At 40.4% G+C, this 18,908-nt stretch overlaps 2 protein-coding genes across 7 annotated transcripts in view; one reads left to right on the top strand and one right to left on the bottom strand.

The window, feature by feature from the left end:
* Nucleotides 1-1,998: 1,998 nt before the first annotated feature.
* Nucleotides 1,999-7,840, top strand: adck2 (aarF domain containing kinase 2). Its single transcript, XM_087843272.1, has 8 exons — nt 1,999-3,287; nt 3,439-3,585; nt 3,724-3,852; nt 3,933-4,028; nt 4,135-4,413; nt 4,703-4,834; nt 6,277-6,330; nt 6,444-7,840. Exons 1-8 carry the CDS (start codon nt 2,424-2,426, stop codon nt 6,582-6,584), a joined length of 1,842 nt encoding a protein of 613 aa, XP_087699398.1. The 5' UTR covers nt 1,999-2,423; the 3' UTR covers nt 6,585-7,840.
* A 104-nt stretch (nt 7,841-7,944) lies between these two features.
* srpk2 (SRSF protein kinase 2) overlaps nt 7,945-18,908 on the bottom strand; it is a 70,289-nt gene continuing 59,325 nt past the window's right edge. For 3 of the 6 annotated variants that reach the window (XM_087843267.1, XM_087843269.1, XM_006782498.3), the window contains 5 exons: nt 17,092-17,192; nt 16,154-16,261; nt 15,983-16,052; nt 14,575-14,667; nt 7,945-10,397 (listed from right to left, as the gene is read on the bottom strand). In XM_087843267.1, coding sequence (XP_087699393.1) covers nt 10,213-10,397; nt 14,575-14,667; nt 15,983-16,052; nt 16,154-16,261; nt 17,092-17,192 — 557 coding nt within the window. In that variant the 3' untranslated portion in view covers nt 7,945-10,212. Of the gene's footprint in view, nt 10,398-14,193; nt 14,287-14,574; nt 14,668-15,982; nt 16,053-16,153; nt 16,262-17,091; nt 17,193-18,908 lie in introns of all 6 variants that reach the window. The other 3 variants (XM_087843268.1, XM_087843271.1, XM_087843270.1) reach the window with 2 other exon arrangements.

Genomic DNA, 18,908 nt, shown 5'->3' with positions numbered 1-18,908 from the left:
GTTCAGAGTCAGAAGAGACTGAGAAGGTGAGAGGAGTCTGGGCAGATGCTCTCCACCCCTGATGAGACATGAGGATAGACCCAGGACATTGTGTGAGGAAGAGGAGGAGAAAAAGGAGCAAGCAGCAGCTGAGAGATGCAGAGGAGAACGGGGGAGTGCAGACAGCTCTCTGTAGTTGAGGGACTGGTAAAAACATTGAAAATGCTGCTCCTGTAACAGCTGCATACAGGGAACCACTCACTGATGTTTATCCTACAGGACAGGATCTGACTGGGAAAGAAGGAAAAATAAGGGAACCACGGACAACTTTTATAATGCTTTGATTTATCCAGAATATATTCAGTTCAAATATTGTTTTCATCACAGTAGGATTTGCTGGTTTCAGTGGGGAAGGTATGCAGCTCATTGAAATACAAAGAGCTGTGAAAAGTTGTCCATTCATAAAGTGTATTAGCATTTTATAAGGATGTAATGTTTCTGTATCATTTCTCTCCTTTTAGAGCCTCTTACCCAAACATCAGCCTGTTTAGTGCTCTCATATCTTCAACATCTTAAGTAAGTTATACTGAACAGTTTTCTCATCAATAAAAGAATATTTACTGCATCAGTGTGTCTTCATTTCATCCGAAACACACAAGGATCAAATCTCTGACTTTATTTTAATGTATACCTTATAGATTCCCGTGGGGGGAAATTCCTCTCTGCATTGCCTCAGGGTAGCCACTAATTTGAATGTAATTTTCTCCCAGATACATCACACAGAGCTGAAATGACAGTTTTCTCCGCTAAAAGTCAAACAAATGACATCAAATAAAGATTTTCTCTATTTCTGTCCAACATGCCGTCCACCACCGCTGTAGCTGTCACGGTTGCTTGGCAACAGAAACTGTTGTAGGCTAGACCGTCAATTCACGTCAGGTCTTCCCAGCCTTCAAAGGATCCGACTCTGTGACTCACAGTCACCCTGGTAACTCCCAATAGCTGAGCTACAAGTACTGATAAATGTTTCTCTGCACACTGTAAAATCTAATATTGTGTTTAATTAAAAATATTAAGAAGACTGAACTTTTTAAAAAAAATCTATTTGTTATTAGAACTCAGTTTAAGTAAGCTAGCAGTTCAAGAAGCTGATCAACTCAGTTTATTTGAGTAGTGTTAAATTATAAAAACTAAGTAAGCTTTGTAAAAACATGGATCCTGACCATCCTGAAAAGTTGCCGGAGGTACTTGATCCAGTCCACAGGATCGGTCAACAACGTAAGTCCTCTTCTGAGCTGAGTCAATAGTAACACCAAGGTTCCTGATAGAAGGTTTGGCAAATGTAACAAGTGGACCCAAGTTTTCCATAACAGTAGGTACAATTTTTTTAGGAGCACAAACAAGGACTTCAGTCTTCTCCTCATTTAGCTGAAGAAAGTTTTCAGCCATGCAACCTCTAATGGAGTCTATGCAAAATCTGTAGCTTGGAAACATCTTGGGGCTTAAAGGAGATATATAACTGAATATCATCTGCATAGCAGTGGTAAGAAATATCCTTAAAAGTGCTCAATAAGTGCTGAAGAGGAAGTAAACACAACATTTCCAGCTCATTCAACATTTTTAACTTAACATTCAGCAGTTATTTCATTTGAGCTCAGAAACAACTATCAGCATTCACACTGCAGTTTCTTCAGAAAATTCATTTTCTAGTATTATTAATCGTGTGCTTTTGCAAATAATAATAATAGCAAGAAGCACCTACAACAGACTGCGCACGCGCAATACGGAGGTTAATTTGAGCCATTGCTTCTGCAAGTTAAGTTGAGAAAAATTATAATTTCTTAAATACAGAAGCGTGACACGAGACAGACCCACAATGTGTGGGATAAGAAGTGCAGACACGAGAAACTAAACGTGTTTTAATTGTGTTTTGAAACGCTGAAAGGTTTTTTCGTGATTGTCACTGCACCTTTAAGATAAAACCACGTGACCTTGTTTCTTCAGCGTCATATCCGGACGTAGACTGTCAGTGCAATGTTTCCATAGATGTTCTGTTATCAATGGAAACGAGGAAATCCACATTTAATTAGCTGGCACAGCAACGCCAGCTGAAGCATTAAATGTCTGGTTTGTCCACATAAGTAAAAAGAGTCATCGAGTTTCTTCTCGTCTGTGAAGAAACTGCAGTAACTACCGAGTACCGTAAGTTCAAATATTGCTACCAAATTGTAGAAAAATAGCTAAGTATGCTCGTAGCCTATTGTAGCGCCAATCTAGTTTGCATCTTTACTTTAAAGTGTAATCCTCTGGGTAAAACCTGCAGTGTTTACCAAGAGATCAAAGATCATATTTTACAGATGACTCCTAAAAGGTGTTTCACAGCACAAAACTAGCACATGTGGATCCGTTCAGCTGCTGGACTGAGCTAGCAGCTGTGTGACATTATGATCACGATAGCCTTTGGAGCAAGAGGAGCCCTCCTCAGCTTGAGGTGCACTTTGCAGAGAGCAGGCTCCTTTGCAAGACTTGGACTGATTCAGAACACCAGATCCGGTTTTGTTAGAAGGGGGCAGATTTTAACCCGCATACCCAAGATTACACTGCTATGTTGGGGTGCAGTCAACGGTTCTTTAAGTGCAGTCAGATGCCAGGAAGCTCTTGTTCAACCCCAGGCTTCGGAAAAAAAGTCTTTGGCTAAAATCCAAGTGCACAGATTTCTATTTTTTCTTCGCCTCAGCTTCCGGGCGTTGGTTCTGCTCTTCAAATTTGTCCCCCTTCTTCTCCTTTACCCCTTGGTTCTGGTGTTTACCCGCTGGATGCCTCATTGGCTCGATGCTTTGCTGTGGGTGACTGAGACCTCTGGTCCTACTTTCATCAAGCTGGGGCAGTGGGCTAGTACTAGACGAGACATCTTCTCTCAAGATTTCTGCAACCGTTTCTCCAGGCTCCACGTCAAGGTACGCCCTCACTCCTGGGCTCATACCAAGCAGTGCCTCCGGAGGGCTTTTGGGGAGGGCTGGAGAAGGGTTTTGGTGTTTCGGAGTAAAGAACCGGTGGGATCAGGATGCATTGCACAGGTATACCGAGGCTGGGCCAGGGTGGACCAAGTGGAGGACCCAGCTTTCCAATCAATAGTAGAGGAGATGGAAAAAGACGATTTGTTGGAAGCCTGGGAGATCCCTGGTTTAGGGGGCATGGCAAGATCTCTGAGGCAGCTCTGGAGGGGGAGTGGGGAGGAAGAGAGCAGTGAGGACAAAAGTCTTCTAGATGGTCAGCAGGAGGAGCGCCTGATACCTGTGGCAATCAAGGTCAGTCTTGCAAGATTGTTTCCCCTCCTACAGATTCACATCACAGTCACGGAGTGTAAATAAAGGAGAACATGCTGTATGATTTTTTTTCTTTTTTCTTTTTCTTGCACGTTATGTTGGGTGTGTATAAATTGTATCCGATTCATTGTAGGTGGTCCATCCAGGAGTGAGGGGACAAGTGGAGATAGACCTGTTGCTCATGAAAGCAGGTAGTTGGCTTCTGCACTGCCTGCCTGGACTCAAATGGCTCAGTATGTGTGAGATAGTGGAGGAGTTTGAGAAGCTTATGACCAAACAGGTGATGTAAAAATATTCAGACTCCTACATTTAACCTGGCACAAGCTTTTTTTGACTTTGCACATGACTTTTAAATAGAGCTTTAGCATTCTGTGTACTAAGACAGGTCACAGTTAGGTGCGATTTCCATGCGTTTTAGATTGATCTCCGTTTTGAAGCCAGAAACATAGAGCGTTTCCAGACGAATTTCCGTGATTTTGATTATGTGAAGTTCCCTACTCCTTTGCGACCATTTGTCACCAGAAGCATCTTAGTGGAAACCTTTGAAGTGAGTATAATGATCTGCAAGTAATTGAGGTCATTAAATGATGACAGCATAGTTCAGTTAATATTCAGCCTCGTTTTCAGGAGAGTGAACCCATTTCAAACTACTTGAGCTCCGAGGTACCCAAGGAAGTGAAGCAGAGGATAGCCAAGATGGGAGTAGACACGCTGCTGAAAATGGTAAGATCCACAACCCAAGGCAATTGGTGTAAACAATAAATGTTTTATATACTTAAGGATGTGTGCAGAATGCTATCATGTGACAATGTAAACTTCTTTATTCCAGGTTTTTTTGGATAACTTCGTCCATGGGGATCTTCATCCAGGCAACATACTTGTCCAGTGTCAGGGTCCCCTCGCTGGATCGGGAGACGGTACTGGTATTTCAGGGGAGCACCATGGGAAAACCACGCTCACTGATTTGTTGGACACGGTGGTGGTCAGTGTCAGGCCACCGCCGTGTCCTATCCAGCTGGTGTTGTTGGATGCTGGCATTGTAGCCCAGCTCAGTGACCGCGACCTTGCCAACTTTAAGGCTGTCTTCACAGCTGTGGTGCTGCGTCAGGTAAGAACCAATGCAGGAAAATTTTATAGCTTCTTTAAGATGTACTTTATGCCATTTTATGTAAAGTGCCTACAGCACTTGGACTAAGTGTTGTGGGGGTGTCTGAATGAAACTGTGAAGAACATCAATGTATAAGCTGCCTAAATGTGAATGAGAACAGTCTTTAACTAATCTGCGATGACGATAAGTGTTTGAACAGTGACACAGCTTTGGTCATTTGTACACCACCACCCATGAAACAGTCACAGAATTTCTTGTGTGGCTTTTTTTTTTTTTTTTTTTGTCCCAGGGTGAGCGTGTGGCAGAGTTGATTCTGAATCATGCCCGAGCTAGTGAGTGCAAGGATGCCGCGCTGTTTAAAAAGGAGATGGCAGAGCTGGTGGATCATGCCCTCAGCAGCAACACCCTCTCACTGGGAAAGGTATGAACCAACATTTGCATTGTGTTATGACCAGGATGATGATGGTGGTTAATGTAATACAGTAGAAGACATTATAATATTATAGAATACTTTTATTTTTAAATTTAGCACTCCTTTTGTGATTCCAGCAACTTGATACATGTCTATTTTGTATCTGTATTGTTTGCTTTTAGAATTTTTAATCACTTTCCTCTTCACTACAACTTTCTGATAAATGAAAATGTGTAGATAAAATAAATTGGCCTCAACATAAATTCATGCAAAACTATTCTTATCTAAAAAGCTTCTAGTGAAGTAATAAACTGTACGAGAGGCCTGATCATAAAAATCCAAAACAAAAGCTGTTGTGAATTTGGCCAATCCAAACTTAGATCAGTTATTGGTTTTCATTTTTGTGTGTGGAGTCAATGTCTTTGTCGTATTTATATGTGGAAGTTACGTAAGCTATGAGAAAAGTTTCTTGATTTATCTCAATCATCCAGGAAAGTAAATCTCCAAAAGTTGATTCTGTTCATCTAGACGTAGCGTTTTGTGGGAGAAACATTTCGTCACTCATCCAAGTGACTTCTTCAGTCTCAGCTGACTGCAGGTTTCCCCAATCTTATAAACAGTACATTTGCATAATGACTGAAAGTAGCCCACTGAAGGAACAATGGGCTGGGAGGTCAGTTCCTTAATCCTCGTTGGGATCCTAATTCCTGTGGCATGTTAGCCTTCTTAGACTGTGAGATTTCCGTCAGTAATGGGGGACATCTAAAAGCTGACGTGTACCGTAAACCTACACATACAGATCAGTATTTAAGGTTTGACTCTCATCATTCACTGCACAAACTGGGTGTCATTAGGACGCTTCAACACAGAGCGAACACCATCCCCACAGACACAGCAGCCAGTGAGGCAGAAGAACAGCACATCAAGAAGGCCCCGAGTAAATGTGGTTGTGGGAATGTGGGATGTGGGAAAGACCATCTCTGAATCGAGGAGGGGGCCTAAGGGTACATCTTTCGCCATCTTACAATGCTGTGATTGCAGCCATTCCCCAACTCTGTGAATGGTACTCATGGTCTTTGATCAGTGGGTTTTGGTCAGTGGTTGTTGATCAATGGTCATGAGAATTTGCATAATTAAGATTAAGGAACTGACCTCCCAGCCCATTGTTCCTTCAGTGGGCTGGTTTCAGTCATTATGCAAATGTACTGTTTATAAGATTGGGGAAACCTGCAGTCAGCTGAGACTGAAGAAGTCACTTGGATGAGTGACGAAACGTTTCTACCACAAAACGCTACGTCTAAATGAACAGAATCAACTTTTGGAGATATGAGGAAAGTTAACACAAAACACGCAGTACACTATGGACAGGCTTCAGTACATAATCAGTGATTTTAATAGTGGTTACATAGTTCTTTGCTGTTTTTATTTTTTATTTTTTTCTTTGCTTGCAGGTCCAAGTAGCTGACTTACTTTCCAGAGTCTTTGGCCTACTCATCAAACACAAGGTATAACATCACCAGGTTTTTATACTTTTTAAAAAAATAAATAAAATATTGATCTTAACAGAATCTCTTATTTATCTGTCAAATATGTATTTCGCTTGTCACCGTGTTTCCAGGTCAAGCTGGAGAGCAACTTTTCCTCAATAGTTTTCGCTATCATGGTGCTGGAAGGCCTGGGCAGGTCTCTCGATCCCAACTTAGACATTCTGGATTTAGCCAAACCCCTGCTGTTGAAGAACTGTGCCTCGCTGCTGTAACACACACACAAAGGAGGCAGCTGTATAATAAATGTACACACAAGCGTAGTATGCCTTTAGTGGATCTACAGTTCATGTGTACATCCTAATAATACCATGACGTTTGTCTTTAGGCTTACAATGCAAGATATTCCTGTGTGGTATACACGTCTCCTCCACATTTCCATAGTGGTGATACCAAAATATACCTCATTACATGGTCAAATTTGTGGGTATTCCCACTTTTATTACTCTTATTAGGAAATGTGTTATCTGTTTGGCTAAAATATCCACTACACCCCTTGAAGTTTATTGCAGGCAGTAGTGGCACCGGAGAGCATTTGTTGGGATTTACGATCTAAAACAAAATACTGCTAAAATCACACGTTGATATTTTAAAGCACATTCTAATGTTTAATGACTAATATTGATCTCAGGACATCTATTATCACTCCATCCTTTATTGAATCCTAAAAATGTAATTAAGTGGACCATGTTTGCTTCAGTGTGAATCACAATGTACTGTATCACATTCTTATACACTAGGTTGACAATGTGTTGACTAATTGTAACACACACAACTGACCTGGGTATTGTAGCATACACTATATTGCAGAAAGTATTGACTCATCTGCCTTCACGCGCATATTGAACTTTCATATTGTTTAATATGTGGGCCCACCCTTGGTCGCTATAACAGCTTAAAGTCTTCTTGGAAGGCTTTCCATAAGGTTTAGCAGTGTGTTTGTGGGAATTTTTGACCATTTCCAGAAGCACATTTGTGAGGTCAGACACTGATGCTGGAAAAGAAGACCTGGCTCACAGTCTCCACTCTAATTCATCCCAAAGGTGTTCTGTTGGGTTGAGGTCAGGACTCTGTGCAGGCCAGTCACGTTCTTGCACAGCCATGTTGGAACAAGAACAAGAAGCTCTCTATGCACTGTTCTTGAGCTAATCTGAAGGCCACATGAAGATTGTGTAGGTCTGTAGCGACTGACTGTGCAGCAAGTTGGTGACCTCTGCACACTATGTACCTCAGCATCCCATGATCTTATTACACATATAATACCACTAACAGCTTGCTGTGAAATATTTAGGAGTGGGGAAATTACTTTATAGACCTGTGACAGTGGAAGTGCTTGGAACACCTGACTAATGATTTGGAGGGGTGAGTGAATCCTTTTGGCAACATAGTGTATTTTTGAAATGATTAGATTGAATGTGAGTTATTCATGTCAATAAAAAGAGAACCTGTGGTGACTTTGTTTTCTATTCATTCGATGCCTTTAGTTTGTGATCATAAGTTCACCAGACATGTTTGGGTCGACTGCTGCCAAGTGCAACTTCAAAGCAGAAAATTCACTGCATCAAGGGCACAGGATCCATTAATTTACAATTTTATTAAATCTGTCAATGAAAAACAGACAAGACGCGATTCTGTCAATGTCATCAGGAAGAACAGTCAGCATGGCTGAGAGTGAGTTCAGGAGGTTTTGGTGAAAAAGAAACCAAATAAAATAATAAAAAGAACCTCATCACAAAATCCTTTATTGCAAAACTGTTGAATTTTTTTTCCCATCACCATCAAGGGCCTGGACAAAGCAGCACTATTCAAGTAGGGAGGGAGGGGAGAGGTGCAAAGTGTAAAAAAACAAAACAAAACCTCTTAATAATAATCATCATCATCATTAATAATTGCAATGAAAGAAGAAATAAAAACATCTCTAACAGACAAACACAATCACCTCAGTATAAGACGAGATTCTGTTCACGGTCACGACAACCAGAGAAAAGTTTTATTTTTTTCCATTTTTTTTAAATGAATTAAATAGTTTTTAAAAATATCTCACCATTTACTTATACTCATCTTTTGTTTTCATTTATTGCGAAAAAATAGGCAACTGGACTAATTGTGATGATGCGAGTTTGTGGTTGTCTGTGTGTTTGACAGAGCATTACGGATTAAGTAGAGAGATACAGTGGAACGTCTTGGAGTGTTGGCACTGAGAGCAGCAGCAGTGTGGCAATGCAGTACTCTCGTCCAGCCACCAGGTGGCGCAGTTCAGTCTGAACATTCCAGCAGGGTTGAGCTGTGGCAGCCCACCCAAAAACAAACAAAAACAAAAAAACCCCCACTATATCAGAGGAAGTCAAGTTCTGCCAACAACCACCTCTGTATTTTCTTTCTTCTTCTGTTTTTTTGGAATGATGCTTGCGTGTTGAAATGTCGTCCACGGTCGCTTATCTGTGTTGCCAAATCTCAGTTCTATATACAAAGGTTTCAAATCCCTGAAGGACATCTACAAAGACAAGTGCAACCTCCGTGTGACCATCCCATTTCTGGAGAAGCTCAGGGAAGAAAGGGTTTCTTTATAAGGACAAAAAAGGGGGGGAATAGTACCAATAAGTTCTGGTAAACGTGCCACAGTAGGAATTAACACAAGTGTTCTCGGGAATAAAAGTCAAGGAATGATGGATCAAGATTTAGGAATGTCAAAAGCTGGTGGAGAAGGAGACTGTAAAGTAGCCACCTTCATTTTGGGGGCGGAGGGATGGGGGCACCAAATATCCTAACCTAATGTAAATCTTTCTAACAGAATGTCCAAGAGGTGTGATGAAACAGGAAACAAAGCATCCATCATTTGTTTGTCATAATCCTTCATGCTGCTCCTTCAGTCTTCTCCATGCATTGTTAAAAAGAGTCTCTAAAGACCAAGCAGTCCTCCTCTTTGTTAAACTGATTGTATTTTTGCACAGCCCACACTGTTTCTGTCCTCATTTTCAGTGTGCTGCCCCCTGGAGGACTGGCTGCCCTCCAGCTTTCTGCAGCAGCCCCCGGGCAGGATCATGACGCTCATTTAGGAAGGGGAGAGAGGCAATGTGGGGAAACAAACAGGTCAGATGGGTTTTTTGGGATTCTTGGAAGAAATTAGGGTGTAAACTCGGAGTCTGATATGGGAACTTCTTCCATGGTTAGGAAAGGAAGTTAGATTGGGGAAAAAAGACGAGGGTCTGTGTAGGCAGATCTTAAGCGCAGGCACGTACGCTCATTTTCACACATGCTCAATAAGACACACACGCACACACACACACACACACACACTCATCTGAGTTTGAGGCCCTGGCTGTGTAAAGGTCATGGCAGATGGAGCTGTGGGCCATCAGCAATGCATCAAGGCTACTTGTTGACTTTTCTTTCAAAATACTGAGAAGATCAGCAGGTGTCCATCGCCCGAGACAGATTTTTAAAAAATTATAATTAGGAAGAGACAGACAGATGTAAGAGACTGACCGGCATCCTGACGGCAGAAAAAGAGAAGAAAGCACATTTCTTTCAGGCAGAGCCCAACTTCTCCCTTTTCCAAAGTGGGCCGCATTCGTCCTCCAACAGTCTGATTGTTTTTGTCATTTTATCTCCACAAGTTTGTCTCTACATTCCTTTTGGGAAAAGAAATGTGGGAGTTAAGCATTTTCAGGTAAGCATGAAATGGATATGTGGGATAATGCATTAAGGAGGTCCTTCTCATCTGTTGCCAGCTTCTTTCCACATCGGGGTTCCAAAGGCTGCCACCAGGGTGGGGGTGGTGTTTGGGCTAACTGTTGGGTGGGCAGGGGGGAAGAGGAGGAGGGCGTTGCTCAGTGTTTGTGGCTAGGAGTTGAGCCACGGGTGATTGAGGCATTCGCCGGCCGAGGCCCTCTTCTCAGGCACCATCTCCAGCATGGGCAGAAGGAAGTGAGTGAACTGACCGGCGTCTTCGTGCGACCAGCCGTACTTCTCCACCAGCACGTCAAACAGGGACCACGGCTTCAGCTTGGTGATGTGCCGCAGTTCACCTGCAGAAGGCCACACACAGCAGAGTCACTGGCATGGTAGGATGAACTGCAACGTTTGAAAAATGTTGGTCCCAACAAATTAAAAAAAAAGGATTTCTTGAGTAAAGGAAAAAGACTGGTGGTATATAATGTTGACTTGTTTTCCACAAATACCAGAAAAACATGAAAATAAGCAAGATCTGGAATCCGTAGCCAAATCCTGCTTATTTTCACCATCGTTTTGTTTCAGTACTCAGTAGAGCAAAAACGGTGTTAATCTGCTAAAACTAACAGATGTGACTGTGGCAGAGTTGTTTTTGGCTTTTTTCTGGGATTTGCTGATCACGAGGAAAAATACAAAACACCACCAGCCGTATCCTTTAACTCTAGAAGCACCCAGACATGCAGATAGTACAGCTTTAGCTTTGGCCTCTGAGATTTCTGCCTTTTCTCCAGAACAGTGGAGTTGGAAAAAAAACAATGGTGCCCACATCAGTGAAATCCTGATAATTCAGCAGCAACATCTCGTTACAAAAACAGTTTAATTTCTGTTCAGAATTATTTAAAGAAAATGCAGCAGAAAAAGTCGACAGCATTCCAAAGTCTTGCTCATAAGGAATAATCAGAGATTACTGTTGTTGTGAAATTGCTCCATACAAATAAAACTGTTATGCACCATGTGTGATTAAAGTTGACACATTGGTAGGAAACATGGCAGTCGGAAATAACTTTATTAAGTTAAAGTGAAAAGCATGCTTTGTGGTTTTTATTTTAAACCTAACGCTATCTGTGTAGTTATTTATGAGTGCTCACTAAGAAACTATTGCAATGCAATTTAAAAATAACATTTTTTGTGGATTACTTGTTTACACTCTACCTTTGCTCCAATCAGCTGCTTGTTTATGTGTAAGGCTAACAGGGAAGTTCCAGGAGTGCCCTCTGGTGGACAAATTATGCAATATTAGCACTCATAACATGTCTGAAGGGTGTTTCTTTCATCTCTTCTCTACTTTTTAAATGTTCATGGATTGAACATTATAAATGTTGTTACCAAGATATGATCAAATAGCCAGTATTAGCCAATATATTGGTCCCTGTCAATATATTGTGATCTCCAAATATCCACTTGCTGTAGGGATTACTGAATAGCTGTGTACCCGACTAGAAGTGACTAGTTATACATAATTTTCTTTATGCTTTGAAAAGCATTCAATTTGATATTTAAAATGGTGCAGGAACCTGCTCACATAAAACACACAATTTTTCAATTATAAAAAATAAGCTTTTCGTGCATTGTCATGATTCAAGCATCATTAACAGGAAACTGACAACACTTAATCACTGCCATGCCATTAGACAACCAGTCCTTATTTAGTGTTAGTGTTATTGTACAAACAGGCTTATCACCTCAGAACAAGACTTGATCAGTTTTCAGACTTTTACCAGAGCCCTGAACTTTTCCATACATCACCCAGAGGCTGATGCTGTCAGATCAGACATTACAGGTCTTTAACCTGTTAGCTCCCTAATACAAAGAGTGTGTGTGCAGTCTGACTGAAGCCATATGAGAAAATGCGGGTAAATCTACGGTGCAATCATAGTGAGCAAGAAGGTGTCGCGGTGAAGTGACTACAGTCAAGCCAAATTTCTGGCTACATGTGAGAAAAGCAGCTGTGAACAATGTTCCCACCAACATTAGTTCATGTGTAAAAAGGCTTTAACATCATTACTGTGCATGCTGCAGGTATCAATACAGCAAACTGTAATCTAACAGTTGAAGATGTTGCTGCTGAATCTTTTTAAAATGCAAACCATCCCCATGTAAAATAATAATCTATATTTTTTTCTTCTCTGGGTATTTTGGTGTACCGGTCATATAATCAGATGCCACATTAGGCTGTGATTATGCAGGCTTCAGCCAAACAGTAGCTGATTTACAATTACTTTGCCTCTCTGTGTGTTTTAAGGTTTGATAATCAGTGAGGTGCTGTACCAATGGAGTGAAAACCTGCAGAGTCTTGGCAGAAAAATACACAATAACAGAGGGTACAAGAGGGACAGAAATAGCTAAAAACCTGGTGAGGTAACAGAAACAGAAGAGAAAAGAAAAGGACGGTGTCTGTTATTCAGGAGAGGAGGAAAACACAAGTCTGACAGGGAAGCAAGCAAGTGTGAGCGAATGATTAATGATCGGAGCGATCGAGACCGAAGGTCCGGTTCAAACCACGGCTGCCATGGTAACCTCTTTTTCCTCTGCAAGATGGGAGAATGGAAGCTGTTAAGAATTCTCCAGCTTTGTGCAAACATTCATTAGAAAATGTGGTTTTTGTTAGCAGGATAAACCCTTACAGCTGTTATTCTTTCCTATGCAGAGTATAGTTTTTCCAGGTGTTTTTGTCTCCAATCAATATATCAGTGCACATGAAGTAAACAAGCTGGCAAGGCCGTCTGACTGCAACATGCAGTCGAAAGCGTCTTGGCAGACGCGAGAGAGACAGTGCGAGGAAGTCAGACCCGATTAACAGAGCACCCGGAGATAAAAGAGAGAACATTGAGACATCAAGTGCAGGCTCAGACCTCAGATAGAGACGGGATCAAAGGAGAAATATTCAGGTCTCATGACACATTAAGAAGAATATATGAGCAGAAAGGAAAACGAGATGGAGCGAAACTAAAAAGAGAATGAGTGAGAGAGTGCAAGGGTTATCAGCTGTATCAATCACAGGTCCATGAACTTACCATGCTCACAGGTGAGTAGGGTCAGAGAGGTGCATGACATACTAGAGAGAAGCCTTATGCACTGTCATTGCTACTAGTTTAACTGGCTTTACCTGGTCATAAACCTGTAAACTATTAATCCTAAGTTTGATATAAAGGAGGCACTGATTAAACACATTTAACTGTTTCTTTTGGAATTTACAAAGGATATAAAATGTATTTGTTGGTAGGGATATATACTAAAAATATGTCACTGTGTTGTCTGTGCCATGAGGAAAAAAATTGAAAGAAAGGCAGATGTGAAATATCAAAGTGTGACATAGATTTTAAATCAGAGGTAATTATAGCAAGCTTACATTCATCAGTCTGGTTGATAATAACTTATAATTTACAGCTATTTAGTTAATGTAAATATTCAACACCCGATCTTCTTGACAGTGATCACCTTCTGTATGAATTCTACTGACCAGCAGAGATCAGAAGTGATTCTTAACAGATATTTTTCCAATTAAATGCACATGTGGAGTTTTCTAGAAGTGCTTTTAAAATCGTTTTTATTTTGTTATTAAGTTATGGAAACTTAATAGAATCCGGCAGTGCTTAAAATATATTTATTGCACACATTTGTTTATTTTATCTGCTTTGAAAATCACTTCATTTTGATGTTTTATTGTCAATTCATTTTACTTTTGCTTGTTTCGAGGGTTCGGGTTTGCTCATTTCAGTTTTAAATGAATAGTTTTATTTATTTGGAGTATTTGCTGAGTCGGCATTTATGAAGTTCAGAACAGGCAGCACAACATTTAATGCCATACAGATGTGTCAGTCTTAATAAACAGACAAATCAATGCCTCCTGATGTTTGCTGGGTTGACAAATTTGACCACACTGACAGAGACTAAAGGTAAGGTCATTTCCTGTTTAACTCTGTTTTAGTTTAGTTATTTTAAAAAAAGACAATCATTTTAGTTTTCTTTTAGTTGTTACTTTTTTCACATCTGTTGGTTTAGCTAACTATAACAGTCCAGCTCCTGACACACTACCGCTGTCCCTTTGGCTCACACTACCCTTAACCAGTCATCAACCACGGAGTCGTTTACCTTTCTTGGTGAAAAACTCTCGGCTGTACTTCCCAGCAGCGACCACTTTGCGTGGGACCTTCCCAAGGAGCTCCATGATCAGAGCGATGTGGTCTGCCCACCACCACATACGTCACAGAGGGAACAAGCACGGTTCAGCATTACGGCATGCACACACATCAACACGCACATACACTGGCTGAATGGTACCGACACACACTGATGCCTTGGGGTACACCGCAGACGCGCTTAGAGACCGATTGGTAATGCAGAGAGAAGCTTGTTCTCGATGTTTTAATCATACTTTCAAATCTGATTTTAAAACGGTCTGCCAGTGCATAATTTCTGTCCCTCTCAGACGTCCGTGTGTCCCAGTCCCACCAGCTCTCTGGCCAGCGCTACCTCTTCTGTTGAAGAACTCCCGGGAATATTTTCCGGAGAGCGCAAAGTGCCTCGGAATACAGCCCAGCAGCTCTATGATGTGGGCTATGTGGTCTATGGAGGAGAGAGGCAGGTCGGAGGAGGGAGAAGGGAGAGAGAAAAAGAAAAAGAAGAGGAAGGGGGCAGGAAATGTTGACAAAGAAATAGAAATAGAAAAAGAGTAAAGCCAAAGACGGTAGAATTAATCGAAAGAAGGGTGAAACACAGTGTAAGAACATTGTAAATACAAAAAAAGGGACAATTACAGGTACAAAACATTGAAAAAAAAGGAAGTGTGAGGTATAAAAAGACAGGGGGGGGCATAAGGAAGGGATAAAGAGAGGGAGGGGAAAAAAAAGAGTCAGACAGTAAAGGAAACAGCGTGTGTTAGTGAGCTGTGCCTCCACAGGTGAGGAAATGAAATGAATAAAGTGACATGTATTTAGATTCAGATCTGAACGAACTGGATTTTCACTCTGGCCTCAGTAGCGAGAGATCAAAGGTGACCCTCTGTAAATAAGCATGCCAGAATAAAACTGACACTGGCTTATTGCCTGTGCAGAACAGGAAGCAGGGAGCTAACTGTGTGTCACATGCTCTGAGGGGAAAAAGAAACCCCCCAAAACACAGCACAATGAGCTGAGACAGATCAAAGACCAGATGAGGGGAAGTGATAAAGAGAAATGTGGGGATGAAGCTGCACAGTTTGGTAATGTGACATGTTTTTGCGAGACATAACATTTAGAAGAATTAGTATGATTAATGACTGGAGTCCACATGCAAAGGATGGAGAAAGACCAGAAAACAGATACACGTAATCTCACAGGACACTTGGCTAATGTTGGGCGAAGGTTTGAAGTGTGGGTTTGGTGTGGATGTGTGGAGGCACAGCAGCAGATTCAAGGGACAGAATTTAAAGTGGACAGAAGGATGTGGGGAGAGGGGTTGACTAAACTTTAAACTAAACTGATTTTGGCTATTTTTTTAAGCGCTAACAATACAAACTACCTTTTTTAAATTACAGCTTTTCTCCATTATCCAATAAGACACAAAAGCCTCAACATTATTGCATAGTGATAAACAAAAGTATATTTTAGAAATTCTTTTTCAATTATTTATTCTATTCGTCCTTTTATGATTTCAGTTTTATTTTAAAATCAGTTTTAAATTTCTATATAAAGTTGATCAAATAGTGGAGAAAAACTGTGAAGCTAATTATTTACGCAGTAATATCAAACAGTTTAAACACTTTGCATCGAACATCTCCAACACTAAACATCCAGTTTAAAGTTTTACGATTAAAAATATTCAGCATTAATTCTCCAGTGGAAGCTGCTGCTCCTATATTTGGAAATAAAACAGTTTGTACCATAAAGATTTAAATACTCACCCTCATCGCGGGAGTAGTCTTCTCCAGAGTGAGGCTCAAACAGGTAATCTCCAGTGGCCAGCTCAAATGCCTACGGGAGGACAAACTGAGTACGCCTCTCAACGACTGATTGCAAACTAGTACAGCTGCATATATGTATGTAATAATGTTATTCATGTGTGTTCTCCTCACCATGCAGGCGGTGCTCCAGATGTCAGCAGGAGTGCTGTAACCCGCTCCTATTAGGACTTCGATGGAGCGGTACTGCCTCGTCTGGATGTCCTCTGTAAAGTGCTTATGCTGTCCGCGAAATAAGAGGAGAGGAAGGATATTTGTTACTAAAAAATTTAATAAGGATTTATCAGTAAAACATAGTCCCCGTCTTACATCTTGATATGTTTTCGTCTGATCAGGGTCCACTTGTGTTTCATCTTTGGAAACCAAACCCTGTTAAATTCTCGCGAGCAGTCCTGCCTTGCCGAGTGCAGCTGGCTCAGTGTGTGTTACAGGCTCGATCAAGACATGTGTGGGGTGCTTTTATTTACACTTTCATCTGTTGTTTTGTGAGACTGTGTGTAATTGTTGTGCGCAGGATTTGGGATCAGATTAGCGCATCTGAACGATGGGTTCTAGCGGCGTTAGCTGCTGGAACGCGCCTCCTGCCAGTACATTCGTTTCAACAGCCGGTCTCTAATAATGGCTGCTGGACAAAAAAGAAAAAAGCCTGCTGAAAGCAGAGCTGTAATTGGACCACTGAAGGAAACTCAGAGTTTGATGTTATGCTGCTTCTTGTTTTCCTCTCTAAACCTCATTAAAATATCTGGACCTGTGCAACCTGTGGCGACTTGCCCGCCTACACAGGTTTCAAATATGAATTCTTACAGTGAATAACAATCATTTATACAGGGTACACAGAACGCACCTCCAGAAACTCTCAGGCCTCTCTGAGTATGAATGTGAGCTATTATCTCTTTAAAAACTACAGCATAATGCACCTGTGGTCACCTCTGGTTACAGCCTCTGTACAACTCATTATTCTTTTTGTTTTCAACAGAACATAAAAGGCTTCACCTTTCACTATTTAAAAATAGTCAAAATGAAATAATATCAAACTCCAGCTGCTTTCTTACCACCCAGCATGCATTTCCAAGATCAGCGATTTTGACTCGAATAGAGTCTGCGTTGCGCGGATCTAGAGGGTTGATCAGAAGATCTGCAGCTCTGGCTCTGACTGTCAGGGGACATAACGGGACAGCGCAGGATTAACACATACAGTAAGAGACAGCGTTTATGCATTGTAATGTTTGAATAGGCGTGCATTTAAAACAAGGATCACTTCAGGTTTTTTCTCTAGAAATCGTGCCAGTCATCAAGTTACATGAGCATCCACTGACAGTATCACAAAGCCATGTAAAGAAGTAATGTGATGAGAAATTTGGCACCTTAATTCATTTACTGATACTAAAAAGAAGGCTGTAGGTGGATGTTAGGTCAAAAAATAAAACCTTAAATGTATTTGGACACTAAAATGTAATAATGAGAAATGATATTATACTACAAAGTAATACAAGGTAAAATCGAAACACAGCAGTGGTTATTCATGTTAGGGCGATCTTTAAAAGTACATAAGATGCCGGTCTCAATTTTTAATTAAAATTTATAATTAATGTTGAGAGGAAGTCCAGCAAAACAAAATCGTGTCAATACTATATGAAGGCAATCAGATTAATGCAGATGAAAATAACTGACACGTAGTATTGGCTCAGTTTTTAAAAAAAAAAAAAAAATTCAGGATATTATTTTTACACACTACTAGGCATCAAAGTTAAATATTAAAATATACTTTTAGAATGAATATTTTAAATGGATCAATAAATGATTGAACTTCCACTTTTTATTATTAATATTATTTTTAGCTTGAATGTTATATTATGTTTATTTTACATATAAAAATCATGCTGTGATATTTCAAATATGCTAAAATAAAATAAAAAGTTTATGAAAAAACAAGATGGAACAACAGTAACACTTCAAAAGCAACTACAATAAGAGCTTATGATAACAGTTCATAATAATGAGTTTAAATTTGTTGTGTAGTTAGAACCACTGCACTGCACAAAGTGTACTCAGACTTGGACTTGTTTGAAGTTGGAGATAAATCCTGTAATTAAAGTAAAAGTTTAGAGCCAACTGGTGATACTGAATCACAACAAGGACTTCAGACAATCACTTCAGTGAGATCTTAAATAATGTTTGAGTGTTTCTGGGGGCCTTTTGAGCTTTTATTATGATGGGACAGTTGAGAGTAGACAGGAAAGCTGGAGGAGAGAGCTGTAGGAAATGCCCAGAGCATAGCTGAACCCAGGCTATGCTCTGGAACCTATATCCCTCTGCTATTGCAGAGGGATATAGGTTCCTTTCTTCAACTCTATGAGCTATACTACCTGTTGTATGTTCCCTAACAATAAATAATGATAGAAACTCTGAGGCACAAGAACTAAAACATATGTATTGATGGCTTGAAATGTTTTAACCACTGTTGAGGTGAATAACAAGACTGTATAACAAGAAAAAATGGTGGTAGCAGGAGAAATTGTAAATGGTATATTGTATTAAAAAAAGAAATAAAAATGTATTCTTTCAGCTCAGACAAACAATGTTATTTTACCAGTCAGGACTTTTTTATTACCCAAAGCAAGAACACTAACTCAAATAAACAGTTTTGCACCAGGCTATGGGGGAAATGAATTTACTGCTAAAGCAAAAAGCATGAATAACCAGTAAAATCAGATTAAAAAAAAACATTAAATGGCTTTTTTATGGGTTTCAAACTGAGGCAGAAATGAATAAAATGAATTAGTGCTACCGTCGATGTGCTTTAGTAATTGTCTTATGTTGAAGTGCTGTGTTAATACGTACACTGATGTGGTGAGTTGTCACAGTGCTT

The sequence above is a fragment of the Neolamprologus brichardi genome, chromosome 7 (assembly GCF_056152115.1).
Source record: "Neolamprologus brichardi isolate AB-2024 chromosome 7, ASM5615211v1, whole genome shotgun sequence".
In the NCBI taxonomy this organism is placed as follows: domain Eukaryota; kingdom Metazoa; phylum Chordata; class Actinopteri; order Cichliformes; family Cichlidae; genus Neolamprologus; species Neolamprologus brichardi.
This window is presented reverse-complemented; position numbering and strand designations above follow the sequence as displayed.

Coding starts and splice junctions, on each gene's coding strand:
- adck2 (XM_087843272.1), top strand. CDS start 2,424: ATGATCACGATAGCCTTTGGAGCAAGAGGAGCCCTCCTCAGCTTGAGG. Junction 3,288..3,438: donor TGATACCTGTGGCAATCAAG/GTCAGTCTTGCA, acceptor GATTCATTGTAG/GTGGTCCATCCAGGAGTGAG. Junction 4,835..6,276: donor ACACCCTCTCACTGGGAAAG/GTATGAACCAAC, acceptor CTTTGCTTGCAG/GTCCAAGTAGCTGACTTACT.